General features: G+C 36.9%; 1 protein-coding gene across 1 annotated transcript in view; it reads right to left on the reverse strand.

Annotated features, from left to right (window-relative positions):
- Positions 1–781: 781 nt before the first annotated feature.
- The window catches only part of MTDH (metadherin), a 30,299-nt gene continuing 11,158 nt past the window's right edge, over positions 782–19,922 (reverse strand). Inside the window, exons 2-13 of the mRNA XM_060775641.2 lie at positions 17,734–17,838; positions 13,992–14,076; positions 12,638–12,814; positions 10,109–10,177; positions 8,797–9,042; positions 7,797–7,883; positions 7,376–7,474; positions 5,869–5,996; positions 5,433–5,552; positions 5,158–5,274; positions 4,130–4,286; positions 782–2,522 (exon numbers count right to left, since the gene is read on the reverse strand). Of these exons, the coding sequence (XP_060631624.2) occupies positions 2,452–2,522; positions 4,130–4,286; positions 5,158–5,274; positions 5,433–5,552; positions 5,869–5,996; positions 7,376–7,474; positions 7,797–7,883; positions 8,797–9,042; positions 10,109–10,177; positions 12,638–12,814; positions 13,992–14,076; positions 17,734–17,838 (1,461 nt within the window). The 3' untranslated portion in view covers positions 782–2,451. The remainder of the gene's footprint in view (positions 2,523–4,129; positions 4,287–5,157; positions 5,275–5,432; positions 5,553–5,868; positions 5,997–7,375; positions 7,475–7,796; positions 7,884–8,796; positions 9,043–10,108; positions 10,178–12,637; positions 12,815–13,991; positions 14,077–17,733; positions 17,839–19,922) is intronic.

The raw sequence follows: 19,922 nt of genomic DNA on the forward strand, positions 1-19,922 counted from the left end.
TAGCAAAATTATATAACCACTGAAGAGTACTGTTTTTTTTTTTAATCAAAAGTATCCCATATCTGCTATCATCCAGTTTGCTATCATACACATAAATATTCTGGTCTGATTGAGAAAGTTTTTCTTCTTAAAGACTGGGAGATCACCTAATTACTCCCCAGTATTTCTTAGGCAATATAAGCAATTTTTGCATCAACTGTTCAAGGCAAAGGGCACAGACATCATGAAATGCAGCCTATAGGAGGTCTAGGTTTAAGCAGAGTTAACTAATTTTTGCAGGTATAATATTAGAAATTAGTTTCAATATAATTTAGCAGCAGCATTATACCGTGACCTCTAACATGACACCATTATGGATATATATATTTACTACCATGCAGCTTTCCATAGAGGAGTGATATGATGGAGCATCCTTATGAAGAAATACTATTTAAGGGCCTTTTTGTAAGCATAGAAAATTAGTTCTGCCAGGAGAGGCAAAAGCATTGTCAACTTCCTATTTTATGGCTGTGGTGAAAACCGCTTACTGTTTTCCTATTTTTTTTGGAAGGTTATTATCTGATAAATTGTAGTTTTTTTTAAATACTGGAAATGGATCAAATCTGCCACTACCTATGAAGAAGGGAAATACTTTATTCAAACAGACATAATTTCACGTATTCAATAGTCTTTAAAAAAACACCGTCGAAAACTGTATTTCAGTACTCATATTCTCATGGACATCTTACTTCTTGTTAAAAGTACTAAGTAAAACTCCCTTCCCATAAATAACACAATGCTATCAATTTGCTCACTTTATTTTAACAAAATCAATTTAGAAATGTCACTGAATTAAACAAAAACATCTGAACATGTAAACATCTGCCATGTTCCTGAAACAGGAATTAATACCTGTGCACATTAGTATTCATTAGGAACACTATCAATTAATAAGGCTTGTCTTCAATACAACTAAATCCAGTTTGTTGCTTTAATTGTTCTTGCATTGCAAGTTAATTTTACCAAAATTTCAGATGTATACAATGAGACATTATGGGAGAGTCAATAAGTACCATTGGTTACAGCTGTTACAATTTCTCTGCCACAAGAAAAGAAAAATGCTAAGCCGATTACATCAAATAATCATGGCTTTTCTTTAATAGATGTTCACCAAGTTATGTTAATTATGGTCCTTTAAACACACACAAACATTTTGTAAAGGCTATATACAGTGTACATGGCTGAGCATGCACTATTCATAGATAGATACCTGCCTGCTTGATGTGATGTGATTACACAGTGCCTGGAAATGATGCAGCTCAACTCCCATTTTAATCAATTATTCCAAGAGGAAAGTTGTTTTACAATTGCTATACTTGCATGATTTTTTTAAAAATACAAAAAACAACAACAACACATATCCCATTTAAGAATTTTAGATGCAGATTCTACATAGGTTAAGGCAGTAAAAAAAGCACTTCCTGATACAGGTGGTCTCAATATCAATTAAAGCTGTCTGAAGCCATTATTTCTCTTTCATCTCCACTACACCTTTGAAGAGTTTTGGAAGTTATCTTTTTTTTAAAGACATTAAATCAACCAAAAAGAAGGGGAGGGGGGTTTAAAACAGGAAAGTGGGCAGCAGAAGAGAAATGAAACATGTCTTAAAGAATTAAAGAGCAAGACCTAACCTATTAAAAAGAATAAAACATGATGCCGATCTGGAGCATCCTGCCCAGTTTCTTTAAAATATATTATTTGACTAATTCAAGTAGAAGACTATCAGGAGGAACTTTATGAACCATGCTGAAGTTCTGACCAGTTTCTATCAATTCTGCATCTAAACTGCAATCATCATCATCATCATCTTTTCACGAGAGAAATAATTTTGCTGAAAGGTTCTAGCCACAATTCTGGCACATACTGACTCTGAAAAAGACTACCACTCCAATCAGGTCACTATTCAGGAGAAAATGCTTCCAGAATCCCAGCAACTCTCTGCACTTACAGCTTTATGCTTTTATACTTTGAATTATTAGAAAGATATGGCAGATTACTAACCAGACTTTGATTTATACATTAAACAAATTCAGAATGGGCACCATTCAAAAGAGACACACTAGGTTTAAAGACAGTTAGGGAATTTAAGACCAATCCATTTTATCCAACTGACATGAAATAAGAGATAACTGTTGCAATACCAACATTTTCAAAAATTATTTTTTCCCACTGGTTGAAAATACAGACTCTTCAATGCATCTTCCAGTATTGTCAGATTTCCTGTTAAAAGTATGTCACCAACTCATTCTCCTTCTGTTCCTGTTCTTAAAGATGGTTGTTTTCAAAGCAGTTTGTTTTTTAAAAAAATCTGTTGAAATTTATATAAAATTCTGTACAGGTTCACAAATTATTGCATAAACAGCATAATCTTCACGACAAGTGTTTCTGCAACACACGTCCATCTCAGAAAATTCACGTTTCCCTTCTGGCTTTTTTCTTCTTTTTGATTTGTTTCGGGGATTCCCAGCTCTCTTCAGACTTGGCTAAAGTTTTTTAAAAAAACAAACAAACAAGGAAAGTATGAATTTTACATGTTATACATGTGCAGTCCATTCTATACATTTCATTCTACTGAGTCACAGGAAATACACCAGGAATTGTAAAATCATACTCTCAATAAATCAATCTTTATCATGGTCCAAAGACCCTATTTGTTTAACAGAAAAAGTGCATAGCAGATTCATAAACCGATAAGACCACTTAAAAGTAGAACAAGTGCAATGCTAGATGAACAAGGGTAAAGACATTACAAATATACACAAGGCAAGTTTTAACCTGAGTCTAATACAGGAATTTGTATCATTCTGTCTACCTCAGAGAGAAACTTGGCAATAGCCAAGGTCACAAGGGGGAAATTATCACCTAGTAAAAACTTTATAAGTATTTAGGAATTGTGGGAGTTGAAGTCCAAAACACCTGGAAGACCAAAGTCTGCCCATGCCTGGGCTAAAGTAACATTTCTTCTTCTACATCAGTGGTTCTGAACCTGTGGGTCCCCAGGTGTTTTGGCTTATAACTCCCAGAAACCCCAGCCAGTTTACCAGCTGTTAGAATTTCTGGGACTTGAAGGCCAAAACATCTGGGGACTGACAGGTTGACAACCACTGTTCTACATGGAGATAATATCACCCATTTAAAACATTTTTATATAGGGATTCATCCTGTGCGAGATGTGATTACTGTATATGCCACCTAAAATCTTAGGTTCACAGTTTAAGTGGACTCTTTGATTCAACTTTTGAGCCTGGATATACAGCTCTTGGCAATGGCCAGAAGCACATTTGCAGGTAAAACTAGTGTGCCAACGGTGCATGTTCCTGCATATCTTAGCTCAAGCTACAGTGGCACATGCCTTAATATCATTCTGTTAGGATTACTGTAACATGCTCTGCATGTGAACGAATTTGAAATGTATCCAGAAACTTTAGCTGCCCCCATGTGCTGCAGCCAGACTGCAGCTCTTTATTACAAGCTCTTTAGAAAACTTTTGAAAAACCTTTGAAAAATTGCTTATTGGTTTTTCAAATGAAAACTTATGAACATACTAGTTATAACCTATAAGCTCTCTACAGCTTGGGTTCATATCCTCACAGACATATCCCCAGCCTCCAGGAGTTTAAGATTAATTCCTCTTTTCAGCAGGCAAATAATTGATGTGTGCATGCATTTTGTACGTTCACCTACCCTTACTGCAATGCTTTAAATTCTTTGAAGCTGTTTGGAAATAATGCTGTTTTAACATTTAAACATTTTTAAATTAAATCTGTTATGAGCCACGTAAGGCCCCATAAGGAGAAAAAAAGGACACACTTGAAACATTATCTTTTTCCCATTATCCCTTTCTGAACTTCCCTTCTGAAACTCTTTTCCTCATAGGTACAATGTCACATCCTTCAAAGCAAAACAGTATTTTTTCTACAGCACTAGTGCTATAAGGAAAAAATAGATAGCTGCTTTAAATCTTCTTGAGACCACCCTGAAGAGATTTGAATTTAAACTCTCTAGCACATGCACTACAAAGTTGACTGAAGGTTATAAAACACCCAAGACTGTGTTTTATAAACACATAATACTTTCAAGTATTACTTACTCTGTGGCGGAGGCACACTGTTTTGCTTAACATTAGAAATAGGAACTTCTATCTCCTGTAACATCTGTGGCACTTGGGAAGGTATCTTGTCAGATTCACTCTCTGATACAGTTACAGATGGCTCAGTAGAAACTGCAAATGAGGACATCTCCTCAGGCTAAACAAAAAATACAGACACACTTCAGTGAGTTTGTTTAATGGAGCATGCTGGTTTAGATGCTTTTTAACTCAGGGTAATATCTCTGATGAAACTGAGCATATTTCACAAATGTTTAATATAAATAGATTGTCACAAGATTCCCTTTTCAGTGTTTCAGATGACTACATAAATGCTTTATACCAGACACGGGGAAAGTTGTGATAAATTATTCCATCAAATACAAGAACAGCACACAAGTGGAAAAATGTATCAATTCACATTATACTTGTTGTTACACTTGCTTTACTACCATTAGATCCTCTGAAAATGACAGCCAAGGATACAGGCAAAATGTCAGGAGAGAATGCTGCTAGAATATGGTCGTAAAGCCTAGAAACCACACAACACCCCACTGTTTTTTAATTGTTGCAATTTTTCTAAGGGTTTTGGCCAGAAAAAAGGACCAGAGCTGAATAACCCTTAGGACTCAAATGGTAGCATTTAAAATGAAAAAGAAACCAAAAATTGTCTTATATGCAAAATCTGCCTAATTAATGAAAGCATACGCGAGAATAAATTATGCTAAACTTCAACATTACAGACTTCAAGACCAATCATTTTTTGAAATCTACAACAGTAAGAAGGACAAACACAAATGAGTACTCCTGAAAACTTTACAAGAAATTCCAAACACAAATATGCACTTCTCCAGTGGAATAAACTATGGGCATGCTCATAGTGGCTCTCTATGATACATTATTTCAAAATAGGTCCTGATTACGGGAATTTAACGCCTGTAAAATTTAACTTTCAGCTTCTGGATTCTGTTAATTTTGCAAATACGTACTGAATGTAGGCTTTATGTTTACTTAGATCTATTTATCAATACCTCAGCTTTTTCACTAGTGCTGATGGTTTTTAAAGAGAAAGGTATCTGCTCTTGTTGAACTTGTGAGGTATCTTCTGGAAATTCTTCTCCAGCATGTCTATCCGGATCTTCAGCATCCTAAGTGAATGAATAAATGACATAACAGAATAATATGGTCAATTTTTTATTTTCTAAGTTGGGGCATGCAACCTGATGCTCTGTTCTCTGCTGAGTGAGTGTTTTCTGGGTTAGAACACTCAGCAAATCTGCAGAAATGAATATTGATGCTGTTTTACCTGAACAGGAGAGGTAGCCTCTTCCCCTTGCTTTTTCTTTTTCTTCTTTTTCTTCTTTGATTTACCACTCGCAGTATTTTGCAGAGTTGGTTCTGTCTTCTCTTTCTCATCATCTGTAGCCTAATGCAAATCCCAAAATATTAAATGTGTATTATAGCTTGTCAGGATATATCACATTTCATAACAATCATGACACTAAATGCAATTTTAGTTTGGAAATCTATTTCAATTACAGGTTTGACATCGTGAAGCACCATGCATATGACATGCCTAGATTTGTATTTTCTTTTATTACCAAAAGTTGAAATCAGATGTAAAGGAAGAAAGAAGAAGCTTTGTATGAAAGTGTTTTTTCTTAACCCTAATCTTTGTATACAATAAGAATATGACTATGAATCTGAGTAATAGTTCATCTTGCTCAAGCTTCTTCACATACCTTCTGAGCCTCAATCAATCCTTCTTCAAGCTGTGGAATGGAAGGAGACTTTTCTTCTTCAACCCAGTTTCCCCATTCCTCTGCTGGGGCATTCCAATCAGAAGTGGGATCAGCAGAAGAAAGCCCATCTGTGAAATATTAAGAAATACGTTTAGGTAATCTAGTCAAATAAATACAGATTTAAACTTTAAAATTATCCTGTGCACTAAATAAATAATTTCAGAATATATTTCTTTAATATCTATTATTAGTGCACAAAACTAAGGTTAAACCACACAATTCAAAATAATTATGTGGATTCTCAAGGAGTTTTTTGAAATAATGAACACTATTTTAAACAAGTATATATATTAGAATAAGAATGTAGCATTTTTTTGTGTCACGAGCAACTTGAGAAACTGCAAGTTGCTTCTGGTGTGAGAGAACTGGTCATCTGCAAGAACATTGCCAGGGGACACCCGGATGTTTGATGTTTTACCATCCTTGTGAGAGACTTCCCTCATGTCCCTGTAGGGGGAGCTGGAGCTGGCAGAGGGAGCTCAACCCACTCTCCCCAGATTTGAACCTCTGACCTGTTGGTCAGCAGCCCTGCCAGCACAAGGTTTTAACCCATTATGCCACCAAGGGCTCCAGAATGTAGAATTGTGTAGCGGTAGACAAACAGAATCCTTTCCATGGGTATCCACTGAGGATCTTTGGCAAGTCACACCCTTTCAGCCAGGGGAAGGCATAAATTTCCTTTGAAGAAACCTTCTGAGAAACCCCCATTATAAGATTGCTTTAGGGTCACCATATCAGAAAAAAACTTAAAGGCATACAATAATTATTAGAATAAAAAGGTATTTTAGGATAAACATTACTTTTAGTGATCAAGAACACAAATTAGTGATCAGTTTACTGGAAACTATGGAACTGCCTTTAGAAAGAGTCCTCAAATTACAATGGTTGCACCTAGGTAGACTTTTCTTTCTCAGATTGCTCCTTGGTAAAAGGAGGGTGGGCAATTCATGGGTTCTTCCTTCTGCTTCCTTAAAAGGAAGGTGGTGTTGGAGTCTGTGAATCTGTCAAAGTACCAGTTCTACCTAGTGCTCTAGTGGAAGCCTCTTCTGGATCTCAGGAAGAGGAAAGAGTCAAGTCTGCAAAGGGACAGACTGGATTCTAGTTTTTAAAAATGCCCAGTAAGATAACTATAAAGCATGAACTATTTACGATTTTTTGATTTTATTGCAGAATATCAGCATCATCTTACAATTAGAAAATTACTAAATAGTGCCAACAATAAAAATACCACATTTTGAAAAAAGATGTTTGCTAACCAGGATAACACTTTTGTTGACAACAACAAACTTCAATTCATACAGTAAGAAGATGTAGCACAAAAGCTTTAAGGTACTATAACACTCTGCTCTCCAATGAAAGAACTTAAATTTATTGGAATAGGGAGATGAGGACGAATCTTTAAGCTGCAAGTCAAACTAGATTAGACAAAGTTTTAAAAGGTACATACTTAGCCCAGACCATTCATCATCAACCTGTGCCTGATTACGGTTTAAATCCCACTGAAAATCAGTAGCTCCAGGCTGGGAAACAGGCTCACTGCTGGATCCTGAAAGAACAAAACATATATACACACTGTGAAGTCTCACAGAAATAACACAGTGCTGATAGCCCTGTTATTTCATATAAAATAATTCAGAGGGCCAAATAAAATTACTTTAAAAACTCCAAATTCATATTGATAAGTCAATAGTGATGCTTGACATTTTGTTAGTAGTATTTATTGTCACCACCAACAGCAGATGTTTGTGTATTGTTAAGTCTTGCCCAATGTAAGAGCAACAACTCTTATACTTAGCAGGAACAAAATTTACAACTGAATGTAACTCGGATATTACACAATGCCAGCAGAGTATTTTATAAAGTCATACCAGAAACTTTAGGATTTAATCCCAAAGAAGAAAACGAAGGAGAACTCTGTTCAGATGTGTTTATTCTTCCATCCACTCCAGACCAGGCTTTTGGGGAACAGGGCAAAAAGAAAAAGAGATAACAAGTGGTTTGTCCCCCTTACTGGTGATAAGGAACACATTTATAAGATAAAGCTTAATTGTCGTTTCTCATGTGAACTTTGGATTCAAAATATTGCGGATTCATTGTACAAGTATAAAGACAATTGCAGAGTTGAAGCCATGACTTTTAACTTTATGTTTCTTTTTAGCAAAAGTAATATGCCAAACAAGATGAGGGCTCAAATTTACTTTGTTTCTTTCTATATATTGTTATAGTTGGTCAGTATCCAACAGAATTCTATGGCATTATGTTGGACTAAAACTGAGCAGGGGAATAGCACTCTGCATCTGCAATGTCAAAATTTATCAACATCCCAGACATTTACAAAACTTTTTGGATATTCTTTAAAGTAAAAAAGACACTTTTCAAATCAGTCACAATAACCCCAGATGTATTTATATTAATGCAGGTGACTATGTGAGATACAAACTGTCAAAGTGAACACACATTCACTCCAAATCTACATATTACATTTGTGTCCCTTTCCCAGTAATGATAATAAATCCGAGTTATTATTTGTACATTTTACATTGGACTAGACCTGGAAGTCATGATCAAAACATAAAGAGCATATTCTAGATGAGTGGCAATAACATCAAAAGGTTTGGGAAATCCTATTGCTCAAAAGTCAAAATGCCTCCTGGGTGTGTGCAAACTTACAGATGGACATTCTGGACAGCTTTCTACAGCATACCTGGTACTTGCTGAAATTAATTGGGATGACAACTGGGCTGTAAAAAGAACAATGCTGTGTGGCAGGGGGAAGAGTATTTAAAACATTCAATTTCTTAAAATATGTCTACCCTTGGTCTTCTTGACAGAAAACAAATACTGGGAGAAACAAGCATATCCACTTACCAATACCAGGGAACAACGTGCGCTCACCCCAGGTTCTGCCCACCAGGGACACTCCCCAATCCTTCCCATTTCCATTATCTCCAGTATCTTTTCCCCAAGCTGATGTCTCATTCTTCCTCTTGCCACTTGCAGACGACACTGGAGTCCATTTCTCTTCACTTGTGTTAATTTGAGGAGAAATCTTCACAGGCTTTTCATTCCAGTTGCCTCCATTTACTGTTGGGCCTTCACTGAGTCCAGAAGGAACTTCAAACACAAACACAAGCAATATCATAGGTATGTAACTGTAGCAGGTTATTCTCCACTTTCAAAAGGAGAAATTTATAATACAGTACACTCATTAAAAATAATAAAAGCAATGCCTAATACCCGTTTCCTCTTATTAAGTATTGCCTAGATATTTTTAGAATCTGATTATCTTATTACAATATGTAATACACAGTGGCTACTTTCAAGACATGAATATCTTGGCTTAATAAACAGAAATCTTCTTCTGAATGGCTGCTCCAAGACTGTGAAACTCTCTTCTGCAGATGTCTAGCTTGGCCTTCCTTTGCTCTTTTTTCACCAGCAAGCAAAGACTCTTATATTCAGACTGGATGTTGTTATTAACTGAGTGTTAGAGAGACCCATTGCCTTAGTGTGTCTGCATTATACTCAGTGTTATGCTTTCCATGTTTTAAAATTGGTTTAAATGAGTGGGTTTCTTAATAGGCTGGTTATTTAATTTCTTTAAGAATTCTTTCTTATGATTGTTTTAGCTGTATTTTAAGACATTTTGAGTCCAATATTTGGAGACAGGTGGAATATTAACTAAATCGACATACCATCACCCAGTTCACACTTACTTTGCTGCATTTAACTATATTTTTCAAAGTATAAACTAGCAATGAATGTAATCTGATTTCGTTTTTCACACATCAAGTTCTATTATGAATACTTGGGAAGAAGTCCCAATGAACGGAGATGGACTTAATTCTAAGTAAACAGCTAAAAGGTTGGGCTGCATTCATTTGCCTATTAATAAGTTAATTTTTGTCTTTGAATTAAATAAATTCACATAGGTCAAGTCTGTATAATGCATTTAGGTTGGTGGCTCAGAGGTGCAGAAATGCATATTAGAGAAATAACAAAACAGAGAAACTAAAAATATACAGTGTAAGCTAGGAAGGAAGTGAGCTACAACTATGCAAGCCATTTATGCTGGATGTCGCTGATCTACCTAATTAGGTAAAAGTGATTACAAAGAAATACAAAAAATCCTAGTACCAAAACTTCAATGAGAGTATTATGAAAAGTAGCTATGCCTCACCTTGCTGAAGTGCAGTATCACCTTTTCCAGATTTAGAATTACTAACTTGAACATTCAGAACTGGATCACCTGATTAAGAAAGTAAGAGAGATTAGTGATCAATTAGCCTGCTACTATGTAAATAAATCCATTGTTTATGCTGACAGACTAATAGACAAAGAATTCTAAGCATCCTATAAATGTCCAGTCCAAGTGCTATGGATTAAGGTGTGTTTTTAAAAAGGATTGGAAAGTGAAGTTCAAAAACCAGAAGAAACACATAATTACTGTCAACTTTATCACTAGCAGAAGTCCAATGCAATATCTTGGTGTTGGCAAGAAGAATAGAAAAGAACCCATGAGACTAGCTACCTTGCTCATAGCAAGTACCAGCTGCCCTTGCAGAGGTACAGCCAAGCAGCTTTATTACCAAAGCAGAAGCTCAGGGAAGCAGGGAAAGGGCATCACCTGTTTGGTATCCAGAATGTGTCTTATTACAGCCACACACTGCATAGTAACCGATGAGAAGCTGGAAGAAAGGGGCATGGGTTTATAGAGGAAAGATTGAGATATCGAGATCACAATCAGATGTCTAAGAGTGGCTGAACTGAAGTAAGAGGGATTTTAATTGTGTCTTGTGAGCATTATATTGATATATGAAATATATGAAATCCTACCAACACAGTGTGAGAATGTTTTTTCTGACTATATGTAGATATGATTTATTATATTACTGAGAAACCAGCTGGCAGTGGGAGCAGCACCTGTAATACCAGGTTGTGATGGAAGCACAGCTTAATAACATTCACTTAACTATAAGGCTTCATCTTGGTGTGAATAAGGTTATGGTAGATGAGCCAAATGTTCAGTTTCATAAACCTGTCATATACAAATTTAGAATCTTTGTCCTGAGATTTTAGAATTGTTTTAATGTGTTATAGTTAACTGTGTAATCTGTATTTATTGGCATTTGGTTATTGTTGATATGAGAATAATATGTAAAGAAAATGGGACTGCAATACAAGTTGTCCAGGACACAGAGACATATGATGATGGCAGGGTGATGTGTCATTGCAGAGGGATGCTTAATACATGTGTTACCTTCTAGTCATCCTTCCCACCCTTGGGAATTTAGAGGGTGACCCAAGCCACCCACAAAAACTCACCTCGCCCCTGTACAGATAAAGATAAAGTACATACAATCTATGACCTCCTTACAGATAAGGAGGCTTACTTGGCATGCTTTACAGAAACTTGGCTGAGAGATAACAGCAGCCTGACATGGGTATTGTGTTAGTGAGCAGATCAGGGAATGCAGCCAGCAGGGAAGCAGAGCAGAGTTCCATATTAATCTGAAGGTATTACCTATTAGGTAGTTGAATTACATTGAGAGTGTATATCTAAATTTGAAGACCAGGGATAGATTGGGGATTCTGTTAGTGAACTGCCCATACTGCTGCCTATCAGACTTCTTGATTGAAATTCTCAAACGGGTCTTATTATTATTATTTTTTGTATCAAGAGCGACTTGAGAAGCTACAAGTACTTGCAGAACTTGTCAGAGTTGGTATTAAGAGTTGCTCAGACTTTTGATCTTGGATGATTTCAGCATCCCTTTTGTGAATGGAGTAACAATTCAAGTTTAAGAGTTAATGGCATTCATAAACACAGATCTAATGTATTTCATTGCATAATAGTGGCCACTATGTAATATTCATACCCTCGTTTTCGGGGTGGCAAAGTTAGCATTTTTGTGTTTATTTATTTGCCATATTTATATACTGCCCTTCTCTCTCAGAAGGGGAAACAGAGCAACAAAATCTGCATAATAGTAATCAGTTCCTTGCATAATAGTCACAGAGCCATTTGGGGCTGTTTCCTCCCTTCTTTCTTTCTTTCTCTCTCCGAAGTTTGTAAAAAAAACTGAAATGGATGTCTCTGGAACTCGGATCTTCCCTCTTCCCTTCAAAGAGCTCCATTTCAGATTTTGTAAATTGCCTGCCTTCAGAAAAAAAGAAGAGAGGGAGGAGAGGAATCTTCATTCATCAAGGCAAGGCAGTTTAAAAAAACCAAAACAAAACAGAAATGGAGGTGTTTGTTTGAGGCTGGATCACCCCTCCTTCTCAGATGTAAAGCAGTTAATTAAAAAAAACCTAGAAAATCGAAGGCAGATTTTTTCATCGCATAATAGTTGCATCCCACCTTTTTTCAGTAAAAAAAAGAATGAAAAGTGCAACTACTATATGATGAAATACGGTATGACAACTGTTTCAAATCTGCAGTGCCCTGGTGAACATGAAATCTACTGAAAACTGGCAAAAATTATCCTCATGGGAAGAGAGCAGACCTTGAGGGATGATTCAAACTTCCTCAGATGCATCAACCTCATCAATTATGGAAATTTATGTTCAATGTTTTAGAAAACCCCAAAAACAATTTAATTAAATCCAAACAGTTGAAATATTATGTTTTAAAACTGATTTGTTCGTAAAACAAATAACTCATCTACCTGAAGAAACAAATCAAATATCACATAAGGCACACACTTACCTTTGATTTTTCTAGGACCAACTGAAAAGGATGCAGTAGAAGTCAGTGGTTCAGTGGAAAGAGAGACTGAATTTTCCATAGCTGATATATTTGATTCAGGCCCAGTGTCAGTCAGCACCTTGTCACGTTTACGCTGCTGTCGTTTCTCTCTGTTACTGATTTTTGTTTCCCAAGCTCCTAAAAGCATTATGGAAATCATTAGCTGCCACAAAGAAACCTACTTCAGTTTGATTTTCAAATTGTCTTAAGTTAAATTTGTATGTCAATTGGAACAGGTACATTTTTAAGTGTAACTCCAGCCATATATATACACTTTCTGTCCCTGTGATTACTGGATTTTGAAAACATTTGGCTTGTTGTGGAAACAAGGATTGGTGAGAAAGCTTCAGTTGAGCACCTTTTCCCTTTTGAGTTAATTTCTCTTCCTAGGGATAGATTTCTATCACTTCCTGTTATCTCACCCTCACTTTTAACTTAAAAAAAATATTTACTTTTAATGGATCCATATTGTTTTTAATTAGCATTATTTTATATTTATTGTTAGCTGCCTTGAATCCTTGTACAGGGAGACAAAGGGAGTAAAAAATAAATTAAATAATACAGAAGGGAACCATGGAGAATCTGTCAATATGGTGAATCAGCAAATAGTAGACAAGCTGCTTTGACATAATAATAACAACTTTTATCTGTTACCCAACTCTCCTTACAGTTCAAGGCAGGGTACAATACAGTTAAAACACACAGGTAAATTGCTGACCATTATGAACTTACATTGACTAGCTACAAGGTGCGCTGGCTATACAAAAGAGCACACCCATAGCTTCCAGCTTCTACATATGGTCCTCGTGCTTTCAAAAAACATTTCTGAAAGCATTTCTCCAGCTGCAGACTTTGAATGTGAAAAACGGAGCAAAATTTTGAAATATCTTCTAAGGCATAACTGTCAGTTTGTTAAACACTCCCTTTTATTGGATTTCCCATAGCACTGTTGATTTGGGGGACAGTCTTGAGAGAATTATGACAGTGCAACTACAGGTGCTTCTGGATTATACAAATTATTTAATTATATTTTAGTTTGGGTTTAAGACAGAACACATTATGCAGCTTATCCCCATGGATATGTACATATGATATACTGATTTGATATTTTCCCCACTCCTCGACTGCCTTCTATATAACAAAGTTGCCTCAGAAAGCTCTGAGATCTCCTATAGTAAAGTGAGGAAGACCGTTCTGGCGTCTATAAAGAGAGATGGAGGCATGTCAATTTAACTCCAGTCCTCTACTCACTGTCATCCAGGAAACAGGAGATATATAAAGACCAGTATGCTCAATCCTCCCGTCCCTTTAATACCTTCATCAGCTTCTTTTCCATCAGCCCGTGATTGATCCTGAACAGTTTTAGCATCTCCTCGTTGTTTCTTCTTATTTTTCTTTGACTGAAATAGTAGAGAAATATTTTCTCTCAGTATTCAAGCTATAAAAATACCTTAGGCTAGACTTGAGATTTACAGTGGAACACAAGCTAAATTTAATAGGTGTCATTTTAGATTAACAATTTAGCAGTGATTTCTGTAGAGTGGTACAAATATGTCTTGAGGCCTAAAAATGCCCCAAGGAAAAGCTCAGATTGCATACTGAATTATATACAATTAAATATTTATGATTATTACTGAAATGAGCTTGTATTTCTTAACAAAGACATCAAAATAACTTTCTAATCTTAAATCTATTTATGATAATACTAATTATTATTAGATCAGCAATAATGATTGGTTTTAGGCCTAAATTTTGTTATTATCCTGACAGCAATACACCCATTCTGTTGTAGTAGAGCCTGTAAGTAACATTGCAAGCAGTAGTATGGGTGCCAGAAGGGGAAAAGGGGGTACTCGTGAGCAGAAGTCAGATGAGGAACAACAAAGGAAAAGGATCCGGGATATACTTATGGCACCTACTGATGAGGACTCATTCAAGGGGTTCTCTGGAGATGAAGGGTCAATGAGTGAGGGAGAGGAAGGAGATACAATGGATAGGAATAGGGGAACAAAGAGGGTTACTCGGGAGCAAGAATCAGATGAGGAGCGACAGAGAAAGAGGATCCAGGATATACTTACTGCTCACACAGATGAAGAATCATTTGTGGGTTTATCTGGGAGTGATGGGTTAGGGAGTGATGAAGATGGGGATGACACATTGGACTGGACTAAGGTAAAAGAGGTATAAGCTGTATGTGCGGAGCCGATGTCTAGTGATACATTTGTAGGGTTCTCTGGTAACGAGGACTGGCAATCAGAGAATACATCTGAGTCTTGGGGGGATCTAAGTCTTGACAGAAGATGGAGAAGTTGGAGAGATGGGAGTAGGAATTCACGTGTGGAATCAAGAACAGCTGCAAGGGATAATGATGGGGCGGAGGTCAGCTCATCTTCTGATGATAATGTGTAAGAGAAAAGTAGGCTCTGAATTGGGGAATCTTTGCAGAAGGCAAGGTGTTGGTATACGTTCATGCATTGGGTACTTGTCGCTGCCTGTTTTGTGTTGGCATTGGGTCCTGGATCTGCAGGTTGCTGTTTCTGTTTGTGTGTGCTTTCAACTCGGCTTGGATTCTCGTGAATGTGAATTTCCCCCTTCCTTGACCTTGGACCGGTTTGACTACGACGCTGCCTCCATGGACTTTGGAACTTTGCTACTTCGGATTCTGCTCGCTACGACACTGGACTTCGCTTGACTACGCCTTCTTTCCCACGGCTTTTTTGTTTTGCTAACTATTTGCGTTCTGTGCTTTGTTTTGTGTGACTTTTGGAGTACTTTGTTTAATCCGGTTCTTTTCTCTGGATAATCCGGATTATTACTTCAGTTTATCTTTTTGAACCAGGACTGGTTTTTATCTTTGAGTTTTGACCAGAGACATTGAGTTAAATGCTTCCATGTATTTTTCCTTTGTTTAATAAACTCTGTTTTGGAACGAATTCTGAGTCTGGCCCTTTAAGGCATCTATGTTCCGACACATTCAATCAGTGGCATTACTGCCATGTTGAGTCACCACTGAACAAAAATTGAATAGGTCTTCTCTAGTTGGGGCTACTCAACAGCATGCCAGACAATATGTTTATAACTCAAAAACATACTGCTTAAATCTGTTGAAATACTTAGATATAGTTTGCTTCAGTTTTTTAAACATTCACCAGATGGATTAGGCAAAGAAGCAGGTTCATCTGCTATTAAGGTCTAAATTGCATTGACAAATGTTGCCATACAAATGAGCCTAATTTAGAAACAAAATAATCTTGTAGCCATTTTTGTTAAACTTGGACTGGAAAGCCTATGTTCCTCTAGATTTTGTTGAACTCTGTTCCATTAGTTTCAACCCATCTGGCCACTTGTGAAGGATATGAGGACTTTTAAACTCAACTGGAGGGTCATTTGTTCCCCCTTGGTTAAACAACCGAGACTGACAAAAATGATCAGCCTACTACAGATCACCCAGAATAAGCAGACCATATCCAAAGGGTCTTCTGCTCAGCACTGTTGCTATATGAAACTTTGGGAAGCATAAAATGTCCCCTTGTTTAACAAATCAATTTCGAATTAGTGTGAAATCAGGAAAAGAAGAATAGTTGTGGTCCTGCCCAAATACACTCAAATATTGGAAGGCAATAAAAGAAGAAGTTCAAAAAATCCTAAAGAAAAGGTTACCACTGAAACCAGAAGTATTCCTACTAGGGCTCATAGAAGAAGACCTACAGCTAGAAAAAAATGACGACATCATATTTACATATGCCATCACAGCGGCAAGAATCGTATTCGCCAAAGTCTGGAAAGAAGAATACACCCCCACAGTAGACCAATGGCTGGACAAACTCATTGACATTAAGAACATGGACAAACTTACATTTTATCTGAAAAGAAGCTCCGGCAACCCAATAAAACACACAAACTGGGAAGCAGTGGAAGAATACCAAAAACTGTCTCTGAAAAATGGAACCACTCAGATCGCATAAGGACCAAGATAAACAAAACAAATAAATCTAACGAAACTAGGGTTAAAAAAGACATATAGGGCCTGAGGATCCCCAGACTCAACAATGAGTCAAAGGAACACCCCCTATCAAAACAAGTTACAAAGAGATTCTCCGAAAGGTTACAAAATAGGAAGTCTTTTTATACTATGTAATGTTTATGTCGTTTGTTGTATGGTATGCGAGAAAAGAGATTGTAAGACTAATTTGTTCCCCCCCCCATGTATATTTCCCTAATCCCCCCCCAGACCCCTTTCCTCTAACAAGTTACCCACCCACCCCCCCCCACCCCCGTCTGTTAGCATGTGTAGATTGGAAGTTCGAATCTTATGTGGCCTTCATGTTGTTTTTACTATATGGAAATAACAATAAAGATAAATTAAAAAAAAAGGAAAAGAAGAATAGTTCTGGGTACTCAGCACTTGAAACAAGGCCAAGAGTTTGTGTCCTGCAGTCATGTTGGGTTTTACTGGTACCTATCCTTGTGAGTGGAAGGATTAATAAAAATATAACAATATACTTTATTTATATTCTACCTTATCTCCCCGTGGAGACTCAGAGCAAGTACAGTTTTACACATATAAGGCAAACTTTAAATGCCTTTTTACACAGTACACAACAACATACAATACACAGACAGAGGTAAAGGCCTTCCTCTCCCATCTCCGGAATCTGGAGGTGATGCTCACTCCAGCCATGGGAAGGTGCTCTTGTTCCATTTTTTTTTCATACCGAGCAGCCTGTTGTCCATAGAATTCTCCGATCATGTTGCCGGCTTGTCTGCATGGAGCGCCCTTTTACCTCTCCTCTGACATGGCAACTATTGATTGCTTTCGAACTGCTAGGTAGGTAGAAGCTACGGCTGACAGCCAGGACCTCACCGCAACCTGCAGTTTTGAACTGCTAACCCTCTGGTCAGCAGATTTCCTTCAGCTTGCAGTTTAACCTAATGCACTACTGTGGCCCCCTGCTGTGGTACTGTGGTCCCGGAAGTGGAAGAAATTATAAATTAGATTACAAAATCAGAACCAATAATATCTGCCTATTTCCATCACTTACAAATTAGTAACTAACCTTTTCTGTTTTCTTTTCCACATCTGATGGCTGCTTTAGATTCTCTCTTCGAACGGTCTGCATTATTTCCTCTTCAGAAACTTCATGAGCAGGTTGACCATTAAGCTGGAATATAAGAATATAAAATCATGTGTAATTAGACAACAAATATAGAACTGTAATTTGAGTATTTAGATTTATTCATACAGTTTACGCCAGTCAGAAGGTACAGTTGGCCCTCCATGTTCACAGAATGCGCACCCAAGGATTCAACCAACCATGGCTCAAAAGTAGTTCTTTAAAAAAAAAAAAGAATCCCAAAAGTAAATTTGATTTTGCCTTTCGTTATAAGAGACACTGTTTTACTACACCACTGTATATGATGGGAGTCAAGCATCTACAGGTTTTGGTATCCATGGGGAGTTGGTGGGCCCTGTATCCAAACCCCAGTGAATACTGAGGCCCTACTATAAATTTACCCATCTGGAGTACTGCTTGCTTAGTTTGCTTGGACTTTCTGTTCTAAGAAAGGGAAAATATCCTAGCAATCCCTTCCTTACAGCAAGTGGAAACAGTTTCAATAAATACATGTAGCACTGTTTAATTTATATGCCAAAACAAGATTGTTAAATGATAAAAGGATCACTAAACTTTACTTTCAGTTTAAATACACAAAAGTAGAAAATTCCATCTGAAATACTATTCAGTTACAAACACTGATATTAGTATTATCCTTCAAACAATGTTCTGTTCTGAATTGCAGCCATTGCATTCTATCCTTCTACATATTCTTTTCTCTACTTCTTCCAACAGCCAGTCTGTGTTTCAGGCCCATAAAATATGCTCAGTTCTCCTTTATCAGATGCCTGCCTGTTCATGCATGGAATGATGAACACATAGAACAGAGAACTGGGCACAGTTATGGAGAAATCAAAGAAGCTAGGATTTGTTTTACCAGTGTGAGCCAAGCTATGGCCTCAGCTATGACAGGCAACAAGAAATTTTCTGTCCTCCGTTCAAAACCATGTGAAATCTAAGCAGTTCTTGATCTGGGCAGTGACTGGAGAGAATTAAAATAACTAGATGCCTAGATTACAATAATTTACATTTGGAATTATGGCTAGCAACTAGAGAGAAGAATTGGTGTAAATGTAACAAGTAACTAAGCAGCTACAAAAATACTGATTTCATGTCTAATCCAACAGCTGAAAAAATGAGCTCAGCAATGCTCACCAACAATGGGCCTGACCCAGTTAGCATTTTATGTTCCACCGATTCCACAGAAAAGAATTAAGTATATGACTGTGGATTTTACTCAGGTCAGTGAGACACCTAAGCTTAGCTGATTTTGACTTACACAACTATATTCTGATTCCAGTAGATTATCAGAAGATATGCCTGAGCAATAAAAATGTTTCTATGTATTTTTATAGGTCCGTAAACAGAACAAAGATGAAAATGTTCTGTATGAAAATGTTCTGCACTTATTATCACTTATGAAGAGTCAAGGCTGTTACTTATGGCCAGGGCCACTTCTGCATACCTTTCTGGTATATCATCTGGGATATTTCCTCAGGCAGATCTGGCCATCAACACAGGTTGAACCATTTCATCCTGTGAGAAGATGCCTTTGAAAAATGTTCAGAAACTAGAAAGCTGCTGGATAGGCAGCATGCTAATGGGAGCTTGTTACTTGGAATGCATTACTCTAATGCTGTTTGACCTACATTAGTATATTTCCAAATCCAATTAATAGTACTGGTTACATCCTTCAAAGCAATACTGTTTATATCCTTCAAAGTTTGGATTCAGGGTGTTGGTTTGGGAAATTTCTACTCTTGTCAGAAGTCCAAATGCTGGGCAGGCCAGATAAATTCTCTACAGTGTTGACATATAGGCTCTTTCAGGCCTAAGAGAACATTTGAGTGAGGGTTTCCATTTAAAAGCTGTTTTGTTATTATGCCACTTATGATTATTCATTTTGAATTCCACTCTACTATGCTGCAAGGCTTTGGGAACATTTGTGAAAAATAAGTAGCATATAACAGATGCCCTTTAAAAAGCTATAGAAATAAACACTGAATAATGTATACATTAACATAATTAATTGGTATCACGCATATTTATATTGTGTCTTCAGTATATAAATGTCACCATCTAGTCACCTTCAGTGCTATCTGAAAAAAATAGGAGTTACAATCTAAATGTAT

This window comes from Anolis sagrei, chromosome 4 (genome assembly GCF_037176765.1).
Source record: "Anolis sagrei isolate rAnoSag1 chromosome 4, rAnoSag1.mat, whole genome shotgun sequence".
Classification (NCBI taxonomy): domain Eukaryota; kingdom Metazoa; phylum Chordata; class Lepidosauria; order Squamata; family Dactyloidae; genus Anolis; species Anolis sagrei.